We start from the raw sequence: 22,041 nt of genomic DNA on the forward strand, positions 1-22,041 counted from the left end.
GAGAGGGAGGACATGGTAGCAAGTCCTACCATGACTGGCCGTGAGAGGGAGGACATGGTAGCAAGTCCTACCATGACTGGCCGTGAGTTGGAGGACATGGTAGCAAGTCCTACCATGACTGGCCGTGAGTGGGAGGACATGGTAGCAAGTCCTACCATGACTGGCCGTGAGAGGGAGGACATAGTTGCAAGTCCTACCATGACTGGCCGTGAGAGGGAGGACATGGTAGCAAGTCCTACCATAACTGGCCGTGAGAGGGAGGACATGGTAGCAAGTCCTACCATGACTGGCCGTGAGAGGGAGGACATGGTAGCAAGTCCTACCATGACTGGCCGTGAGAGGGAGGACATAGTTGCAAGTCCTACCATGACTGGCCGTGAGAGGGAGGACATGGTAGCAAGTCCTACCATAACTGGCCGTGAGAGGGAGGACATGGTAGCAAGTCCTACCATGACTGGCCGTGAGAGGGAGGACATGGTAGCAAGTCCTACCATGACTGGCAGTGAGAGGGAAGACAAGGCAGCAAGTCTTACCATGACTGGTCGTGAGAGGGACGACATGGTAGCAAGTCCTACCATGACTGGCTGTGAGAGGGAGGACATGGTAGCAAGTCCTACCATGACTGGCCGTGAGAGGAAAGATATGGTAGCAAGTCCTACCATGACTCTCCGTGAGAGGGACGACATGGTAGTAAGTCCTACCATGACTGGCCGTGAGAGGGAAGATTATGGTAGCAAGTCCTATCATGACTCTCCGTGAGAGGGACGACATGGTAGTAAGGTCCTACCATGACTGGCATTGAGAGGGAGGACATAGTAGCAAGTCCTACCATGACTGACCGTGAGAGGGATGACATGGTAGCAAGTCCTACCATGACTGGCATTGAGAGAAATGACATGGTAGTAAGTCCTACCATGACTGCCGTGAGAGGGAAGACATGGTAGCAAGTCCTACCATGACTGGCATTGAGAGAATGACATGGTAGTAAGTCCTACCATGACTGGCCATGAGAGGGAAGACATGGTAGCAAGTCCTACCATGACTGGCCATGAGAGGGAAGACATGGTAGCAAGTCCTACCATGACTGGCCATGAGAGGGAAGACATGGTAGCAAGTCCTACCATGACTGGCCATGAGAGGGAAGACATGGTAGCAAGTCCTACCATGACTGGCCATGAGAGGGAAGACATGGTAGCAAGTCCTACCATGACTGGCCATGAGAGGGAAGACATGGTAGCAAGTCCTACCATGACTGGCCATGAGAGGGAAGACATGGTAGCAAGTCCTACCATGACTGGCCGTGAGAGGGAGGACATGGTAGCAAGTCCTACCATGACTCTCCGTGAGAGGGACGACATGGTAGCAAGTCCTACCATGACTGGCCATGAGAGGGAGACATGGTAGCAAGTCCTACCATGACTGGCCATGAGAGGGAAGACATGGTAGCAAGTCCTACCATGACTGGCCGTGAGAGGAAGGACATGGTAGCAAGTCCTACCATGACTCTCCGTGAGAGGGACGACATGGTAGCAAGTCCTACCATGACTGGCCATGAGAGGGAAGACATGGTAGCAAGTCCTACCATGACTGGCCGTGAGAGGGAGGACATGGTAGCAAGTCGTACCATGACTCTCCGTGAGAGGGACGACATGGTAGCAAGTTCTACTATGACTGGATATGAGAGGGAAGACATGGTAGCAAGTCCTACCATGACTGGCCATGAGAGGGAAGGCATGGTAGCAAGTCCTATTATGACGCCTTCAAGGCAACAATTATATTATTTCTAACAAAATTTGATCACAATGCCTAATAACATATTTCCTCAGTATTGCTGGAAGTAAAGCTCAATAATTTATTTAGGAAAGTATATGCTTTGCTGCCAGTACTTGACCTGCTGTTTGCCAGTTATTGGGCACAATTAGACAGCGAAAATGGCTATTATTGGTCTGGCTGCAGTGGCCAGTATTGGTCTGCTGCAGTGGCCACTATTAGCCTGCTGCAGTGGCCAGTATTAGCCTGCTGCAGTGGCCACTATTAGCCTGCTGCAGTGGCCAGTATTAGCCTGCTGCAGTGACCATTATTGACCTGCTGCAGTGGGCCACTATTAGCCCGGCCATTATTGGCCTGCTGCAGTGGCCAGTATTAGCCTGCTGCAGTGGCCAGTATTAGCCTGCTGCAGTGGCCAGTATTGGTCTGCTGCAGTGGCCAGTATTGGTCTGCTGCAGTGGCCAGTATTGGTCTGCTGCAGTGGCCAGTATTGGTCTGCTGCAGTGGCCAGTATTGGTCTGCTGCAGTGGCCAGTATTGGTCTGCTGCAGTGGCCAGTATTGGTCTGCTGCAGTGGCCAGTATTGGTCTGCTGCAGTGGCCAGTATTGGTCTGCTGCAGTGGCCAGTATTGGTCTGCTGCAGTGGCCAGTATTGGTCTGCTGCAGTGACCATTATTGACCTGCTGCAGTGGCCACTATTAGCCCGGCCATTATTGGCCTGCTGCAGTGGCCAGTATTAGCCTGCTGCAGTGGCCAGTATTAGCCTGCTGCAGTGGCCACTATTAGCCTGCTGCAGTGGCCAGTATTAGCCTGCTGCAGTGGCCAGTATTAGCCTGCTGCAGTGGCCAGTATTGGCCTGCTGCAGTGGCCACTATTAGCCTACTGCAGTGACCAGTATTAGCCTGCTGCAGTGGCCAGTATTAGCCTGCTGCAGTGGCCACTATTAGCCTGCTGCAGTGGCCACTATTAGCCTGGTCATTATTGGCCTGCTGCAGTGGCCACTATTAGCCTGGCCATTATTGGCCTGCTGCAGTGGCCACTATTAGCCTGGCCATTATTGGCCTGCTGCAGTGGCCACTATTAGCCTGGCCATTATTGGCCTGCTGCAGTGGCCACTATTAGCCTGCTGCAGTGGCCAGTATTAGCCTGCTGCAGTGGCCAGTATTAGCCTGCTGCAATGGCCAGTATTAGCCTGCTGCAGTGGCCAGTATTGGCCTGCTGCAGTGGCCAGTATTAGCCTGCTGCAGTGGCCAGTATTAGCCTGCTGCAGTGGCCAGTATTAGCCTGCTGCAGTGGCCACTATTAGCCTTGCCATTATTGGCCTGCTGCAGTGGCCACTATTAGCCTGGCCATTATTGGCCTGCTGCAGTGGCCACTATTAGCCTGCTGCAGTGGCCAGTATTAGCCTGCTGCAGTGGCCAGTATTAGCCTGCTGCAGTGGCCACTATTAGCCTGGCCATTATTGGCCTGCTGCAATGGCCACTATTAGCCTGCTGCAGTGGCCAGTATTAGCCTGCTGCAGTGGCCAGTATTAGCCTGGCCATTATTGGCCTGCTGCAGTGGCCAGTATTAGCCTGCAGCAGTGGCCATTATTGACCTGCTGCAGTGGCCATTATTGACCTGCTGCAGTGGCCATTATTGACCTGCTACGGTGGCCATTATTGACCTGCTGCAGTGGCCAGTATTGGCCTGCTGCAGTGGCCAGTATTGGCCTGCTGTAGTGGCCAGTATTGGCCTGCTGCAGTGGCCAGTATTGGACTGCTACAGTGGCCATTATTGACCTGCTGCAGTGGCCACTATTAGCCTGGCCATTATTGGCCTGCTGCAGTGGCCACTATTAGCCTGCTGCAGTGGCCAGTATTGGCCTGCTGCAGTGGCCAGTATTGGCCTGCTGCAGTGGCCAGTATTGGCCTGCTGCAGTGGCCAGTATTGGCCTGCTGCAGTGGCCAGTATTGGACTGCTGCAGTGGCCATTATTGACCTGCTGCAGTGGCCATATATGGCCTGCTGCAGTGGCCATTATTGGTCTGCTACAGTGGCCATTATTGACCTGCTGCAGTGGCCATTATTGACCTGCTACAGTGGCCATTATTGACCTGCTGCAGTGGCCAGTATTGGCCTGCTGCAGTGGCCAGTATTGGACTGCTACAGTGGCCAGTATTGGCCTGCTGCAGTGGCCAGTATTGGACTGCTGCAGTGGCCAGTATTGGACTGCTGCAGTGGCCATTATTGACCTGCTGCAGTGGCCATTATTAGCCTGCTGCAGTGGCCAGTATTGGCCTGCTGCAGTGGCCAGTATTGGACTGCTACAGTGGCCAGTATTGGACTGCTGCAGTGGCCAGTATTGGCCTGCTGCAGTGGCCAGTATTGGCCTGCTGCAGTGGCCATTATTGACCTGCTGCAGTGGCCAGTATTGGACTGCTGCAGTGGCCAGTATTGGACTGCTACAGTGGCCAGTATTGGCCTGCTGCAGTGGCCAGTATTGGACTGCTGCAGTGGCCAGTATTGACCTGGTGCAGTGGCCATTATTGACCTGCTGCAGTGGCCATTATTGACCTGCTGCAGTGGCCATTATTGACCTGCTACAGTGGCCATTATTGACCTGCTGCAGTGGCCATTATTGACCTGCTACAGTGGCCATTATTGATCTACTGCAGTGGCCATTATTGACCTGCTACAGTGGCCATTATTGACCTGCTACAGTGGCCATTATTGACCTGCTGCAGTGGCCATTATTGACCTGCTGCAGTGGCCATTATTGACCTGCTACGGTGGCCATTATTGACTTGATGCAGTGACCATTGTTGGTCTGCTGCAGTGGCCATTATTGACCTGCTACGGTGGCCATTATTGACTTGATGCAGTGGCCATTATTGGTCTGCTGCAGTGGCCAGTGTCGGTCTGCTGCAGTGGCCATTATTGGCCTGCTGCAGTGGCCAGTATCGGTCTGCGGCAGTGGCCATTATTAGCCTGCTGCAGTGGCGAGTATCGGTCTGCTGCAGTGGCGAGTATCGGTCTGCTGCAGTGGCCATTATTGACATGATGCTGTAACTATATCTGGTCTACAGCTGTTGCCATAATAACAATAAGTTTGTGTTTACTCTTGCAGATGTCGCTGAGAGTCTTCACAGTGGACGCCTTTAGCCCGAGGCCCTTCTCTGGCAACCCGGCAGCTGTGGTGCCTCTCCCCAAGGTCAGTTGTTTGTTGGCACTGTGTACCCCATACCCATCCTCGGCCCATCACCCATTCTGGGACCCATCACCCATCCTGGGCCCCATCATCCATCCTGGGCCCCATTACCCATCCTATGCCCCATCAACCATCTTGGGCCCCATCACCCATCCTGGGCCCCATCACCCATCCTAGGCCCCATCACCCATCCTGAGCCCCATCACCCATCCTCTGACACTTGCTGGACCCCATCACCCATCTAGCATGAGACCCCGTCTCATGCTAGACCCCATCACTCATCCACTGGCTAGTGCTGGACCCCCATCACCTATCCTCTGGCTCGTGCTAGACCCCATCACCCATCCTCTGGCTCGTGCTGGACCCCATCACCCATCCTCTGGCTCGTACTGGACCTCATCACCCATCCTCTGGCTAGTGCTAGACACCATCACCCATCCTCTGGCTCGTGCTGGACCCCATCACCTATCCTCTGGCTCGTGCTGAACCCCATCACCCATCCTCTGGCTAGTGCTAGACACCATCACCCATCCTCTGGCTCGTACTGGACCTCATCACCCATCCTCTGGCTAGTGCTAGACACCACCACCCATCCTATGGTTCGTGCTGGACCCCATCACCCATCCTCTGTCTCGTGCTGGACTCCATCACCCATTCTCTGGGTAGCGCTAGACCCCATCACCCATTCTCTGGCTAGTGCTAGACCCCATCACCCATCCTCTGGCTAGTGCTGGACCCCATCACCCATCTTTTGTCTCGTGCTGGACCCCATCACCCATTCTCTGGCTAGTGCTGGACCCAATCACCTATTCCTTGGCTCGTTCTTGACCCCATCACCTATCCTCTGGCTCGTCCTGGACCCCGTACGCATCCTCTGGCTAGTGCTGGACTTCAGCACTCATCTTTTGGCTAGTCCTGGACCCCATCACCCATCCTCTGGCTAATGATAGACCCCATCACCCATCCTCTTGCTTGTGCTGGACCCCAAGAACAATATTCTGGCTCGTGTTGGACCCCATCGCCCATCTTCTGGCTAGTGGCGAACCCTGTCACCAATCCTCTTCCTAGTGCTGGACCCCATCACGCATCCTCTGACACGTGCTGGACCCCATCACCCATCTTCTGTCTCATGCTAGACCCCATCACTCATCCACTGGCTAGTGCTGGACCCCCATCACCTATCCTCTGGCTCGTGCTAGACCCCATCACCAATCCTCTGGCTCGTGCTGGACCCCATCACCCATCTTCTGTCTCGTGCTGGACCCCATCACCCATCCTCTGTCTAGTCATAGACCCCATCACCCACCCTTTGGTTATCTTGAGGTTATCTTGAGATGATTTCGGGGCTTTTTAGTGTCCCCGCGGCCCGGTCATCGGCCAGGCCTCCACCCCCAGGAAGCAGCCCGTGACAGCTGACTAACACCCAGGTACCTATTTTACTGCTAGGTAACAGGGGCATAGGGTGAAAGAAACTCTGCCCATTGTTTCTCGCCGGCGCCTGGGATCGAACCCAGGACAACAGAATCACAAGTCCAGCGTGCTGTCCGCTCGGCCGACCGGCTCAATAGTGATAGACCCCATCACCCATCCTCCTCCTAGTGCTGGATCCCATCACCCATCCTCTGGCTCGTGCTCGACCCCAAGAACAATAGTCTGGCTCGTATTGGACCCCACCACCCATCTTCTGGCTCATGTTGAACCCCATTACCCATCCTCTGGCTCGTATTAGACCCCATCACCCATCCTCTGGCTCGTGTTAGACCCCATCATCCATCCTCTGGCTCGTGCTGGACCTCATCACTGATCTTCTGGCTCGTGCTGGAACCCATCACCCATCCTCTACCTTGTGCTGGAACCCATCACCCATCCTCTGCCTTGTGCTGGACCCCATCACCCATCTTCTGACTCGTGCTGAACCCCATCACCCATCCTTTGGCTCGTGCTGGACCCTATCACCCATCCTCTGCCTTATGCTGAACCCGCATCACCCCATCTTCTGGCTTGTACTGAACCCCAGCACCTATCTTCTAGCTAGTTCCGGAACCCATCTCCATCATCTGACTCTTGCTGAACCTCAGCAACTGCCTTCTGGCTTGTGCTGGACCCCATCACATTTCCTCTGGCTCGTGATGGACCCCATCACCTATCCTCTGGCTCGTGCTGAACCCCATCACCCATCTTCTGGCTCGTAGTGGACCCCATCACCCATACCTTGGTTCTTGCTGGACCCCATCACCCATCCTCTGGCTCGTGCTGGACCCCATCACCCTTCTTCTGGCTCGTTCTGGACTTCATCACCCATCCCTTGGCTAGTTCTATATCCCATCACCCATCCTCTGGCTCATGCTGGACCCCATCACCCATCTTCTGGCTCGTGCTGGACCCCATCATCCATATTCTAGCTCGTGCTGGACCCATCACCCATCCTCTGGCTCATGCTGAACCCCATCAACCATCCTCTGGCTCATGCTGGACCCCATCACCCATCCTCTGGTTCGTGTTGGACCCCATCACCCATCCTATGGCACTTGTTGGACCCGATCTCTCCATCTCCTGGCGCGTGCTGGACCCCATCACCCATCTTCCGACTCGTGTTGGACCCTATCACCCATCCTCTGGCACGTGCTGGACGTCATCACCCATCCTCTGGCTGGTGCTAGACCCCATTACCATTCCACTGGCTCGTGCTCGACCCCAAGAACAATTCTCTGGCTCATGTTGGACCCCATCACCTATTGTCTGGCTCGTGCTGGACCCCATTACCCATCTTCTGGCTCGTGTCGGACCCCATCACCAATCCTCTTCCTTGTGCTGGACCCCATCACACCATCTTCTGGCTCGTACTGGACCCCAGCACCTATCCTCTGGCTAGTGCTGGAACCCCATCACCTATCCTCTGGCTCGTGCTAGACCCCATCACCCATCCTCTGGCTCGTGTTAGTCCTCATAACCCATCTTTTCGCTCGTGTTGGACTCCATCACCCATTCTATGGCTTGTGCTGGACCTCATCACCCATCCTCTGCCTTGTGCTGGACCCCATCACCCCATCTTCTGGTTCGTGCAGGACCCCAGCACCTTTCCTCTGGTTGATACCTGGTTGATACCTGGTTGATGGGGTTCTGGGAGGTCTTTTACTCCCCAAGCCCGGCCCGAGGCCAGACTTGACTTGTGAGAGTTTGGTCCACCAGGCTGTTGCTTGGAGCGGCCCGCAGGCCGCTCCAAGCAACATACCCATATATATACCCACCACAGTTGGTCCGGCACTCCTTGAAGGAAACAATCTAGTTTCCTCTTGATGATGTTCACGGTTGTTCCTGCAATATTTCTGATGCTCGCTGGTAGGACGTTGAACAACCGTGGACCTCTGATATTTATACAGTGTTCTCTGAATGTGCCCATGGCAGCTCTGCTCTTCACTGGTTCTATTCTGCATTTTCTTCCATGTCGTTCATTATAGTACGTTGTTATTTTACTGTGCAGATTTGGGACCTGTCCCTCCAGTATTTTCCATGTGTATATTATTTGGTATCTCTCTCGTCTCCTTTCTAGTGAGTACATTTGGAAAGCTTTGAGACGATCCCAATAATTTAGGTGCTTTATCTCGTCTATGCGTGCCGTATATGTTCTCTGTATTTCCTCTATTTCAGCAATCTCTCCTGCTCTGAAGGAAGAAGTGAGTACTGAGCAGGACTCAAGACGGGACAACACAAGTGATTTGAAGAGCACAACCATTGTGATGGGATCTCTGGACTTGAAGGTTCTCGTAATCCATCCTATCATTTTTCTGGCTGACGCAATACTTGCTTGGTTATGCTCCCTAAACATAAGTCAGTTTTTTCAGGTCGTCGGACATCATTATTCCCAAATCCTTGACATGCTGTTTTCCTACTATGGGCAGATTCGATTGTGTTTTGTACCCTGTATTACGTTTAAGATCCTCATTTTTGCCGTATCTGAGTACCTGGAATTTATCACCGTTAAACATCATGTTATTTTCTGCTGCCCAGTCGAAAACTTTGTTAATATCTGTTTGTAGTTTATCAATGTCTTCAGCAGAGGTAATTTTCATGCTGATTTTTGTATCATCTGCAAAGGATGACACTAAGCTGTGACTTGTGTTTTTGTCTATATCTGATATGAGAATAAGGAACAGCAGTGGTGCAAGGACTGTACCTTGAGGTACAGAGCTTTTAACTGCGCTCGGACTCGATTTTACTTGATTGACTGTTACTCTTTGTGTTCTGTTCGACAGGAAATTGAGTATCCAGCGTCCTACTTTACCAGTTATACCCATTGACCTCATTTTGTGTGCAATCACTCCATGGTCACATTTGTCGAATGCCTTTGCAAAATCTGTGTATACGACATCTGCATTATGTTTTTCTTCTAATGCCTCAGTGATTTTGTCATAGTGGTCAAGTAGCTGTGAGAGACATGATCTTCCTGTTCTAAATCCATGTTGGCCTGGATTGTGGAGGTCATAGGTTTCCATGAATCTAGTGACCTGACTCCTGATCACTCTCTCAAATACTTTTATTATGTGGGACGTTAGTGCAACTGGTCTATAATTCTTTGACAATGCTTTGCTACCACCCATGTGTAGAGGGGCAATGCTGTTGCTTTAAAGCGCATCTGGTATCTCCCCTGTGTCCAAGCTCTTCCTCCACACTATAGTGAGTGCCTGTGCTACTGGCACTTTGCATTTCTTTATAAATATTGAATTCCATGAGTCTGGACCCGGGGCTGAGTGCATGGGCATATTTTCAATTTCTCTTTAAAAATCTGCCACCCTCGTGTTAATATCAGTTATATTTACAGGTGTTTGAGTATCATTCATAAAGAAATTGTCCGTATCTTCCACTTTCATGCTGAGTATCGGAGTGCTAAACATTTCCTCATACTGCTTTTTTAGGATTTCATTAATTTCTTTGTCATCCTCAGTTTATGAACCTTCACTAATACGAATAGGTCCAATACTGGCAGTGGTTTTCGCTTTTGATTTAGCATATGTGAAGAAATATTTTGGGTTTTTCTTTATTTCTTGAATTGCTTTCTGTTCTAGTTGCCTTTCTTCAGTCTGATAGGAATGCTTCAGTCTCTGTTCGATTTCTTCAATCTCCCTGTTTAATTTATTTCTTCTTTGTATGGAGAGACGTGTCTGATTAAGCATTTCCGTTTAATTTCTTCCTTCTTTTGTAATGTCGTCTGCGTTCTCTTTGTACATTTGACCTCTTTCTGGCTTTCCTCAAAGGAACATGTTTCAGACAGACTTGATATGCTTCAGAAGTCAGTTTTTCTATTCCTTGTGTAGGATTTTTATTTCTTAGAACATTTTCCCATTGAATGTTTGTAAGTTCCCTGTTTATTTTCTCCCAGTCTATCCTCTTAATATTAAAATTGAATTTATTGAATAACCCTTCTCGCTTGTTGTTTCTCTTGGGCCTACTACCGTTATTAATGTTAGTTTGCACTTCAATGAGCTTGTGACCCGAGTACGTAGTGTCTGAGACAGTAATGTCTCTGATTAGCTCCTCATTGTTCGTGAATATCAGGTCCAGCGTGTTTTCGTTCCTAGTTGGTTATGTAATCTGCTGACTGAGCGAGAATTTGTCACAGAATCAAAGTAGTTCTCTGACCTGTGGTTGGTAATTTCCAGGTTGATTTTCTGCTATAATGTTATTGTTTACTATTCTCCATTTTAAACTGGGTAGATGGAAGTCTCCGAGGAAGATGATATCTGGTACTGGGTTTGCTAGGTTATCTAGGATATTCTCTATTTTGTGGATCTGTTCAGTGAAATCCTCAACTGTTGCATCTGGTGGTTTGTATATTAAAATAATAAGTAGATTCATATTTTCTACCTTGATTCCAAGTACCTCTACCACCTCATTGGACGAGTTCAGGAGCTCTGTGCATGCCAGCTCCTCTTTAATATACGGACCTACTCCTCCACTTGACCTAATTACTCTGTCACATCTATAAAGATTATAATTCGTAATCCAGATTTCACTATCCATGTGGTCTTTTGTGTGGGTTTCTGTAAATGCACCAAATACTGAGTTCGATTCTATTAGGAGGCCATTTATGAACTTAACTTAATTTCTTGATTTTGGTTTCAAGCCTTGTATGTTTGCAAATATGAATGATTTCCCACATTGCGTGTCACGTCTGGTGGGCTTTGGTAGTTCTGCCCCCCACTCTACCCAGGTCCAGGGTGTGTTGTTTTGGAAGTGATTCGCCCAGTTTTGGTAGTAGGACGGGTGTTGTGTGGTGTAGTACCTGTGTGCTTGTTGATAATTTGTATTCCAGTCTTGTGGGTATCTCCCTTCCCCTCTGTAATCTTGTAGTGGTTCCATCTGACTGTTCCTCTCTCTTATATTTTCTACTCTTTTTCTGCCTTCCTCTAAAAAATTTCCAGTAGTGTCATATTGATCTTCCCGTCTATAACGCTGTGTACCTCTCACGTGGAATTCCGGACACTGAAGATTGAAGCATTTTTTGTCCCTAATTGAAAATTGACATAATTTAGGGTGAAAGTATCTACACCCTGTTCCAAAACGGCATGTACTCCTCGCCAACATGTTCCTGCATTTTCGCGGATGCAGAAAATTGCATTTTGCTCCTACTTTTCCATATTTGCATATTCCTTTAGCGTAGAATTTGCAAATATGTTCAGTTTTTGCATTTTTCAAGGTATTTATACCTGTGCCTGTCTTGTCTACCTCTTTATTGGAGCCATCTCCGTCTTTCGTCCCAATTCCCTCATTTATGCACTCTGTCTCACTGTTGCTCTCATCGTTTATATTATCTGGCTCTGCAATATTGCTGTTATTTTGTACCACAATACCCTCTTCCTCCACACTACTGCTGCGGTTCTCTATCACTCATCTTTTGGTTCGTGCTGGACCCCATCACCCATCCTCTGGCTCGGTGAGGTTCCCATCACCTATCCTCTGGCACATGCTGGAACCCATCACCTATACTCTTGCTCGTGCTGGACCCTATCACCCATCTTCTGGCTCGTGCTGGACCCCATCACAAATCCTCTGGCTAGTGCTAGACCCCAAGAACAATACTCTGGTTAGTGCTAGACCCCAAGAACAATACTCTGGCTCGTACTGGATCCCATCACCCATCTTCTGGCTCGTGCTGGACCCCATCACCCATCTTCTGGCTCATGCTGGACCCCAAGAACAATACTCCTGCTCGTGCTGGACCCAATCACCGATCTTCTGGCTCGTGCTGGACCTCATCACCCATCTTCTGGCCCGTGCAGGACCCCATCACACATCTTCTGGCTCGTGCTGAACCTCATCACCCATCTTCTGGCTAGTGCTGGACCCCAACACCGATCTTCTGGCTCGTGCTGGATCCCATCACTCTTCCCGAGGCTTTTGTGCCTCGATTGCCAGTTTATCTCTCCATTCTTCATCACCCCCCCCCCCCCCAACGCAATGGGTGTACTGGTTTATTCAATCTTAAATATTTCCTTTTGGTAGAAGTCCCTAGTATTATGATTTTAGCTAGTATTCCTCTTATCACTATATCTGCCTTTTCCATTTCCTTTAAACAATTCTCATTGTATTTATCACATTCTTTCCAAGGTTTTCTATTGTTTGGTGGGGGATTGTAAATCACTATCTTTATATCTTCTATTGTTGATATTCCTTGCACAAACTCTTCATGTCCCAAACAACAACAACAATAGTGCTGGTCAGATTATTCTCCTAATTTTACTTCTTCAAATTCTCACTGCAGGTGTAGCAACTGGACTACACCTCCATCACCAGGGGCGAGACGTATGAGCAAGTCTCTTTACACAAAATGCTTCTGTTCACCTAGCAGTGATTACGAACCTGTTTGTTAGTTACTGTTCTGGGTCGCATCCTGGGGAATCGTCAAATGCTGCATATATCCGAGGTATATTCGAATATCCCACAAACGCTGTAATACACAGCATGAGGAAAAAGGCCAGAGGTTCCGGTTACACATACCATATGCCACAAGGCATAGAAACTAGAGGTACAAGGCCACTGCAACGAGTAGGCCGGAAGGTCCCAGAGTACAAAAAAAGAGTTCATGCCCAAACAAGTTAATTACCTCTCACCTCTGTTCTCCCTGTCTTTCATTATTATTAATATCCTTATGGGAAGATTGCATTTTCTAAAACACTTGAAAGTTTTGTTTCTGTTATCACAATAATGTGTGAGGTTATTCTTCTGTCACTCTTTCCTGTAACTCTATCCCTTTATTTGTAACTAACAGTACCTGGCCACGCGTTGCTGTGGCTCAGTGACGCATGTGCGTTACTGAGCCACAGCAACCTTCCCTGTACCCTAGTCCTCCCACCATTTCCCCCCTTACCAGTCTCTTCGGCCTCAAAACCATTCCCCACTCCACCATCCCCTCGTCCTCCCTACCATTCCCCACTCCACCATCCCCTCTTCCTTCCCATAATGCGCCACTCCCCTGTCCCTTTGTCCTCCCCACCATTCTCCATTCCCCCATCCCCTCGTCCCCACCATCCCAAACTTCCCTGTCCCCTCGTCCTTCACCACCATTACCCCCTCCCTTCTTCCCTCGTCCTCCCCGCCATCTCTCACTTCCATCCCCTCGTCATTCCTCACTCCCTCGTCCGATGCCTTTCCAAATAGTCTGATGTTCCCATCAGAAAATTGGAAACATCTGATGTTCCCATCACTGATATATAAGAAAAACAGTTAAAAATGAAATGAAAATATGAAAAAAATTAAAAATAAACTATACTCACAAAATGAACATCTGGTAAACAACACAGCTTAATTCCAATGCAATTCACACAAAATAATTAAACCAAAATGAAAATAAATCAAAATCTGTGAAAATTCAATTTATCAATGCAATCAGAAACATTGGAAACGAATTGTAACATATCTAGTATAGCATGTAAGTGGCTCTTACTTGTAACAGATGGCGTTGTTTTTTAAGAAAACCATAGTTTTACCTGTCACAGGTGTGGCATCTATACTTATACTTACGAAATGAACGGTATGGAAAACAACACAGCTCAATTCCAACACAATGTCACACAAAATAATTCACTAAAAAAAATAAAATAAATCGAAATCTATGAAAATAAAATTTATCAATGTAATCGGAAACATTGAAATGGAATTCGTGACATTTTTAGTATAGCGTGAATGTTGCCATTATGTGCAACAGATGGCGCTGTTCTTTAAAAACGCATGTTTTTACCCGTCACAGGGGTGGCATCTATATAGTAGTTATATAAAAAAACGCGCCTATTCCAATGCAACGTTGTGTCAAATTTTCAAAGCAATCGATGAAAAGGTTTCGAAGATTTCACTAACACGAAAAACACATGAAAAACACAGTTTTTCAGAAAAAGCATGTATTTTTTCCGTCACAGACGTGACATCTATACAGTATGTATATAAAAACCTGCTCGGATGCGAATCGAACATTGTGTGAAAATTTCAAAGCAATCGGTGAAGAACTTTCGGAGATTAGCGATTTTGAACAAACGAACATTTTCATTTTTATTTATATAAATTCCATCTGCATTTGTGTACTCATAACTTTTATGCTTCTCATAACAATTGGGCTGCTTTTGTTTTTGTTCATGTGGATGCATTTCTCTATCTGATAGTGGAATGGGGGGGGGGAGATAATGATCAAGTCACTAATTCTTTCTCGTTTGTGTGGTTGCGTCGTTAAGCTGGGCACCCCTTGTTTAATCAAGGGCAGCTCTTGTTTAGTCATTAAACTGGTCAGTCCCACTATTTCTCTGTGTACTATTCTCCGCTGTCAGATTTGCTTCTTCCTGTGCTCTGTCTGCGTTCTTTTCTAGTCTTCTTGCATTTCTCATTTGCTTTTCTTCCCTGATCCTCTTTGCTGTCTTCCTATCCTCCTTAGACGAGTTCTGTGGTGGTGGAAGTGGTGGTAGTAGTAAATGTGGTGTTGATAGTTGTGGAAGATGTTGGGTACGTGGTGGTGGTAACGGTTGAGTGTGATTACATTGGTGATTTGAATTGGCTGTGGGAACTTTAGAGTTGGTTGTGGTAGTAGTGGTATTGGAATTAGTAGAGATGGTAGTAGTCTTGGTGGTCGTGGAAGTTTGTAGTGTTGGTGGTTGAGGTCGTGGAGGCTGGTAGTGATGGTGGTAGTTCCTATCCCATCGCTGCCACCAGTATTGATTACCTCCTTGGATATATGTGGTTCTTGCCGGGTAGTAGATAATACACAGTCGATCACTTCAGCAGTTTATTGTGTTAGGTAATAAAGTATATATCTGGCCTGCCGAGGTCCTACCTAACTCTGAGGTTTGTGAGATACTGACTGGTCACCAGAACGGCTAGTACCAGCTCTCTGTGGAGAATGACGTCAGAGGCTTACATGATTGTGATTGGCTATCACCAACCGTCGTACAATTTGAGTACTAACAGGTGGTGATGGTGGTAGTGTTGGTGATGGTAATGAATGTGATGATACAGATGGTGTTAGTGATGGTAGTATTGGTAGCAGTGGTAATGGTGGTGGTAGTGTCAGTGACGGTGGTGGAAATGGTCGTGTCGAATGTGTTGATAGTAGTGCTTGTGTTGGCAGTAGTAGTAATAGTAGTAGTAGTAGTGGAGGTAGATGGTAGTGGTAATGATGGTGTTAGTGTCAGTGGAGGTAGTGGTAATGGTGATGGAAAATATATTGGTAGTGTTTGCGTGTGACGATAATGGTTATGGTGGTGGTGGTTGTTAGTGCTGGCATCACTGTGTAGCCTTAAGGTAAACGTTCATAAAGGAATTCTGACATGGGAATATACATCATACTGTCCTCACACGTTTATGACATGGATACATACATCATACTGTCCTCACACGTTTATGACATGGATACATACATCATACTGTCCTCACACGTTTATGACATGGATATATACATCATACTGTCCTCACACGTTTATGACATGGATATATACATCATACTGTCCTCACACGTTTATGACATGGATACATACATCATACTGTCCTCACACGTTTATGACATGGATATATACATCATACTGTCCTCACACGTTTATGACATGGATATATACATCATACTGTCCTCACACGTTTATGACATGGATATATACATCATACTGTCCTCACACGTTTATGACATGGATACATACATCATACTGTCCTCACATGTTTATGACATGGATATATACATCATACTGTCCTCACACGTTTATGACATGGATATATACATCATACTGTCCTCACACGTTTATGACATGGATATATACATCATACTGTCCTCACACGTTTATGACATGGATATATACATCATACTGTCCTCACACGTTTATGACATGGATATATACATCATACTGTCCTCACACGTTTATGACATGGATACATACATCATACTGTCCTCACATGTTTATGACATGGATATATACATCATACTGTCCTCACACGTTTATGACATGGATATATACATCATACTGTCCTCACACGTTTATGACATACATATACATCAAATTGAATACATACTCCTGGCATTGATAAATAATTGGAGTTGATAATTGCGAGACAAATGGTTGCCAAAATTACCTTGTTCATGGTACTGAGAAATAATAATGTAATATTTATCAGAATAGTATTGTATTATTCTTCTACGATTATTAGTCACACGCCTTGTGTATTCCTGTGGGCCGATATTGAAATACATAAACTTTAATAATATTTCAAAGTTAACAAATGAAATTGAATACCATTATAAGAAGAGCGATAATGAGAGCAGTAATAAATATATCTGGCACAGGTGCTGGAGGACGAGACGCTACAGAAGGTGGCCTCTGAGTTCAACTTGTCGGAGACAGCATATTTGGTTGCCCTGGAGGGTGAGGAGTCAGCTCCCTGGACCAGCACGTGCCGCTACTCCCTCAGGTGGTTCACACCCGTCCAAGAGATCCCTCTCTGTGGGCACGCCACCATAGCCGCCTCACATGTTCTCTTCCATGAGCTGGGTAAGTCTCACTCTCTCTCTCCCCAATCAACCCATCCTCCTGTTAGATACTACTCTTTGTAACTATGTGGACCATCATACTGTAACACCACCATAAATGTGTCTTATTTAATATTTCAAACATAACGAGTCAGTCACACAGTCGATTGGCGGCGCCAAACAGTCACCCTATATTATTCTAGAGTCACGCCTTTCAGGTGTTAATTGTCAGAGGTGTAATAGGGATCAGGTCGTGTGAAGTGACCTTGATTTCTGCTAAGCTGATAATTGCAGACGGGTAGCTGGGTTGTGTTCATCAAACAAGCCTCTGTTTAAGGTGTAGAAGGTAGAGCCTGAGGCTATCTACTTCGTAGGCAGAGCTTAGCTCCAGGAGCCCCCATAAATACCCTATGGAATGCTTGTGGAATACACACAGGCACAGAAGGATTGACAATGAGCAGGACAGCAAGATAGATCGCCTGTCACAAGGGCGCAGCCAGACCAGGCTGTCAGGCCGGGTGGGGACTCTGTCAACCATAGCCTCTGTTATGAGTTTGGTACTGCTTTGGAAAGGTGGTATTGAGAGGGCCTAAGGGAAAACTAGGAGTTCCTAAAATCAGTGGAGATCAGATAGGCCCGGCCCCCAATGAGAACATAAAACAATAATAAATTAATGGCTTAAAGAAAATACGTCAGTCTAGCTGACGTATTTTCTACGTTTAAAATAAACGTATTTTCTAGCTGATCCCCTGTGAAGGGGAGCCCTGATCCCCTTCACAGGGAGAATGGAAACTCCTTTAATAGTACTTATTTATTAAACCCTCTTATAACCCCCCATATACATTAATAACAATAACTTCTTTACCACACGATCTTACGTTAACTACCTTAGTCCACATAGACAGGATACAAGGCTTACACTTGGGCAAAAGCTAGGGTAAAGTCTACTTGAAGAGAACTCGAAGGCTTGAAGCAGCCTGGGGTAGTTAAGCCCCACGTGGCACCCTAGTCACAACACAATATACTTTTGGATGCCCCAACCACTGACTTATACTACACAATATGTGTCAATAAAATACACAAACCTAGCTAGTAGAACTATAACTTAATAATTATTTAACTTAACTGTGAAATACCCAGCATGAGGTAAGGGAAGAGAGGAGTAGGAAAAGAAGGAGACAGGGCCAAACAGGATAGGTGTTGACTCAAGCCCAGTAGCCCAGAGAAGAGTGCAGCAGGAGCCTCCAGTCTTCGAGCTCCCAAGTTGTTGTTGTTGTTGCTGAGAAGATAACCTAACTGATCGTGCAGCTACAAACAATACAAGTCTTCACCAGCCTTCGTTACTCATTACTTTACTAGTTCTAAGAATAGCTGATAACTATTCAATATTTAATAATCAACAACAAGTCCAGAGTCTGAATGCTCTGTGAGAAACAAGATTCTTCTTACGTCTGGCAAGGAAGATCTATCTTGAGGTTATCTTGAGATGATTTTGTTTTTTTTTAGTGTCTACGCGGCCCTGTCCTCGACCAGGCCTCCACCCCCAGGAAGCAGCCCGTGACAGCTGACTAACTCCCAGGTACCTATTTTACTGCTAGGTAACAGGGGCATAGAGTGAAAGAAACTCTGCCCATTGTTTCTCGCCGGCGCCTGGGATCGAACCCAGGACCACAGGATCACAAGTCCAGCGTGCTGTCCGCTCGGCCGACCGGCCCCCTTTAGATAAGATAGGAACAAAAACGCATCAACAATCCTATCAAATAATGTAAAGTAATTATTTAGAGCTCAATTTGACCTCTGGTTTCCAAGAGGGTGGCCCTGTGTATTCTGCTGAGTCGACAGATGCAGCCGCGACCTGTACGACTCTGAAGCGAACTCGAGTTTTATGAAGTAAAGTCAAGACAGGGGTTCAGAGTGTGTAGAGACTCGAACGACTCTCCAGTCACTGGATGTGTACACCACCAGCAAGCAGGCAGACTCAGGAGGTACACACACCCCTTGGTATGATCTTAGGGCATCCTGAAGGAAAGGGCCTTCGTCTTTAAGTGTAGCGTCTTTAAGGGAAATTTGAGAGAACTGAGGGGACGAGTAAATGTTCCTGGGCAACACGAAGTTTACCTATTATTGAGACAGTGTTATTTATGTAGCAACAGTGAGGAACCAGATTAGAGGTCCCTGGGTAACAGGAAGCTGGCCGATTTGTTGAGAGACAGTGATATTTGTGCAGCAGTAGTGATTAAGACCCCGGGCAGTTATATAAGATCCGGTCCTTCACAGTATCACCGATATTAAGCCAGCAGTGAAGTACTTGGGGTAACCAGTCAGTATATATAGTAGCAGAATTCGGGGGTCAAGATTGCCATGGACTATCTGTGAGAACGGCCCAGGTAAAGCAGCAGTTTTGGGGTCAGTGGGTTGAGCCCCAGGTGGTCAGATTAGAGCTAGCCTTCATGGAGTAACCGACAGTGATGGTAACTTAAGAGATTAATTGAGTATTCCCAGAGACCACGAGAGAGTTTAGGCCAGTGAATAAAATTTCAGGGCGCTATGTTGTGTATACAAGTTCCAGGGTTTATTGTAATATATCTTGAGGTTATCTTGAGATGATTTCGGGGCTTTTTTAGTGTCCCCGCGGCCCGGTCCTCGACCAGGCCTCCACCCCCAGGAAGCAGCCCGTGACAGCTGACTAACACCCGGGTACCTATTTACTGCTAGGTAACAGGGGCATTCAGGGTGAAAGAAACTTTGCCCAGTTGTTTCTGCCTCGTGCGGGAATCAAACCCGCGCCACAGAATTACGAGTCCTGCGCGCTATCCACCAGGCTACGAGGCCCCTGACAGTCAGTGGTTTGTACAGGACGTGAGAGCCTAGGAATTAACTCTAGTATAAATGAGATTTTTTTGTGTGTGTGGTTGAGCTACATAAGATTTGGAGGGATAAAATAAATCCACTTATGCATAGCTTGATGACACGATTCTGTAGACACCCTTCATGTCCATATTTTATAATCACTTAAGAATACCAGGTTGCAAATAGCCTAGACTATCAGGGATGTCAAAGGTGAATATTACTTTATCAGATGTTTACATTTTATGTTTAGATTTACTTATGACTAATTATGCTTCATGGGACAGTCCCTTGTCTTTTTGGGGCCTTATGCTCCTGCTGCCATCTTCACAAATTATGCTCAGTGCATTTTCCTCTTCCTTATGTTTAATTCCCCCCCCCCCCCATCTCCTTTCTGACTGTCATTTCCCGCCGACTTTTTTGTAATTTTTTATAATTTTTCATGTCTTCTGTTTTGACACCAGGTGTTTGGGGAAGGCACACACTTGCTCACCCGTAAAACTGTGGTATCTAACGCTTTAAGCAAGGGGATGCTTTTGTGTTCAGTCTTTGCCTTCATTGCTGAACCTGATTTCGATGGACTGACTGTTCTTTAGGTGGAGATTAAAGGCCGTATACCCACAATGCACCCTTGGAGGGCCCCGTCTTGTCGGGTGACCTATTCTCTAATTGTGGCTCCATGATGTATATGGGGACTTCTTCATGGATAAAAAAAATTCCCGTTCATTTATATGCCGATGTCTGATCCTCTTTTGCCTTCTCTTTCTCGTGGGGTGGGCGAACAGGCTCCTGAATTGGACTGTGGTGGAAGGCCATGTTCAGTAGTCTCTATTACATTGGGCCCAGACCAAGCTGCTTCTCTGACTCCCGACTACCCCTCTCTGCTTCACTCCCACCTCTGTGGCAGGTTTGAGCCCCATGCCCCCAGTGGTGACCACCTCATCACCTAGAGTGGCTCCACCTCTCATTGTAAGAACTGCACCTCTTACCCCCCCCCCTTTTTTCTGGGGATACTCGGCGCCGTCATTTCTGCAACTTCACTACATGCTTTCTTCCAGTTCTACTACATTTCCAAGCTTTGTTTGGTCCTGCTACATGGACTAAGTATTTTCATCTAAGTCATGTTGATTCTAAACATCCTGATGATTTATTCATCCATAAACACCTAGTTGATTCGGTGAATACTTTTGTCACTTTTAACCTCACCCATACTGGTACCCATGTTGCTGCAGCTCTTTCTCAGAAAGCTGCTGACTGCTTAGTCTCGTTGTTATGCACTGGGGACACCCCTGGTTGGCTCTCCAAAAATGCTCGGGCAAATGCCAGCATTGGCACAGATATTCTCCCGAACCATGTTGCAAGTGACAGGGAACTGAAAGTTACCATGAGGATATTAAATATGTCTTCGAGGCCCAAGGCCATTCTATCCTCTAGATTGATACGTTCATTCGATCCCCCTCGTGATCGTCGCCGTCAGCCTCTTTGCATAGAGAAGATCACTTTTGATAGTAGGTCTCTTCCGTCTTCTGTAATTCTTGCTGGTGCCAGATGCTCCATTCAGAAGTACATCCCCGCTCGTTCCAGCACCATCGCAGGAGCTGCCAGAACGAGGTCGAAGTCAACGACGAACTGCTTTAGGGGCTCCAACTCCTGATTTTTCCTCGAGGTTGTCTCCTGAAGCCTTTCCCAAAAGAGGGGTATAGCCACAAGGCTGCAGAAGTTTGAAATCATGGTTTTTCCTTCCCCTAGATGGTCTGTCTTCCCATGCTAATGAGTCGCATCTACCCGGAACAACTGGTTTTAAGGCACCAGAGGCACGCCCTCGCACCTTCTCCTGTCAGCAAAAGCAGTTCCACCGGACTTAAAGACTAAGCCATCCGTGCAGGCCAGGAGATGGACTTGGTTGTCAGAGGCTATTTGAAACGCACACCGTATGGGAGCTTTCTATTGGTAAATGGGAGCTCGTCCCCTATAACCCCCCCCCCCCCATCCATGGCTATGACAACCCCGTGGAAATATATTAAGTGTGCTTCATATAAGTGATAAGTGGGACCGGCATCTGGTCCCCATTCATCAATACAACATACAAAGAAAATATAGTTTTAAAATCTGTAAATAACTCTGCCAAAATAAATAAAAAGTTACAAGTTCTGCCACCTGCGGCTGAGTTACGTGTTGACCAATTTTGTTCCAACTTCACATCCTTAGTGAAGGTTATGCACTCTCCAAGATGTAGAAGCCACAATAAAA

General features: G+C 47.3%; 1 protein-coding gene across 1 annotated transcript in view; it reads left to right on the top strand.

Annotated features, from left to right (window-relative positions):
* Positions 1 to 1,415: 1,415 nt before the first annotated feature.
* The window catches only part of LOC138353948 (phenazine biosynthesis-like domain-containing protein 1), a 140,689-nt gene continuing 120,063 nt past the window's right edge, over positions 1,416 to 22,041 (top strand). Inside the window, exons 1-3 of the mRNA XM_069307384.1 lie at positions 1,416 to 1,736; positions 4,875 to 4,958; positions 16,762 to 16,966. Coding sequence (XP_069163485.1) covers positions 1,416 to 1,736; positions 4,875 to 4,958; positions 16,762 to 16,966 — 610 coding nt within the window. The remainder of the gene's footprint in view (positions 1,737 to 4,874; positions 4,959 to 16,761; positions 16,967 to 22,041) is intronic.

This window comes from Procambarus clarkii, chromosome 60 (assembly GCF_040958095.1).
Source record: "Procambarus clarkii isolate CNS0578487 chromosome 60, FALCON_Pclarkii_2.0, whole genome shotgun sequence".
In the NCBI taxonomy this organism is placed as follows: Eukaryota; Metazoa; Arthropoda; class Malacostraca; order Decapoda; family Cambaridae; genus Procambarus; species Procambarus clarkii.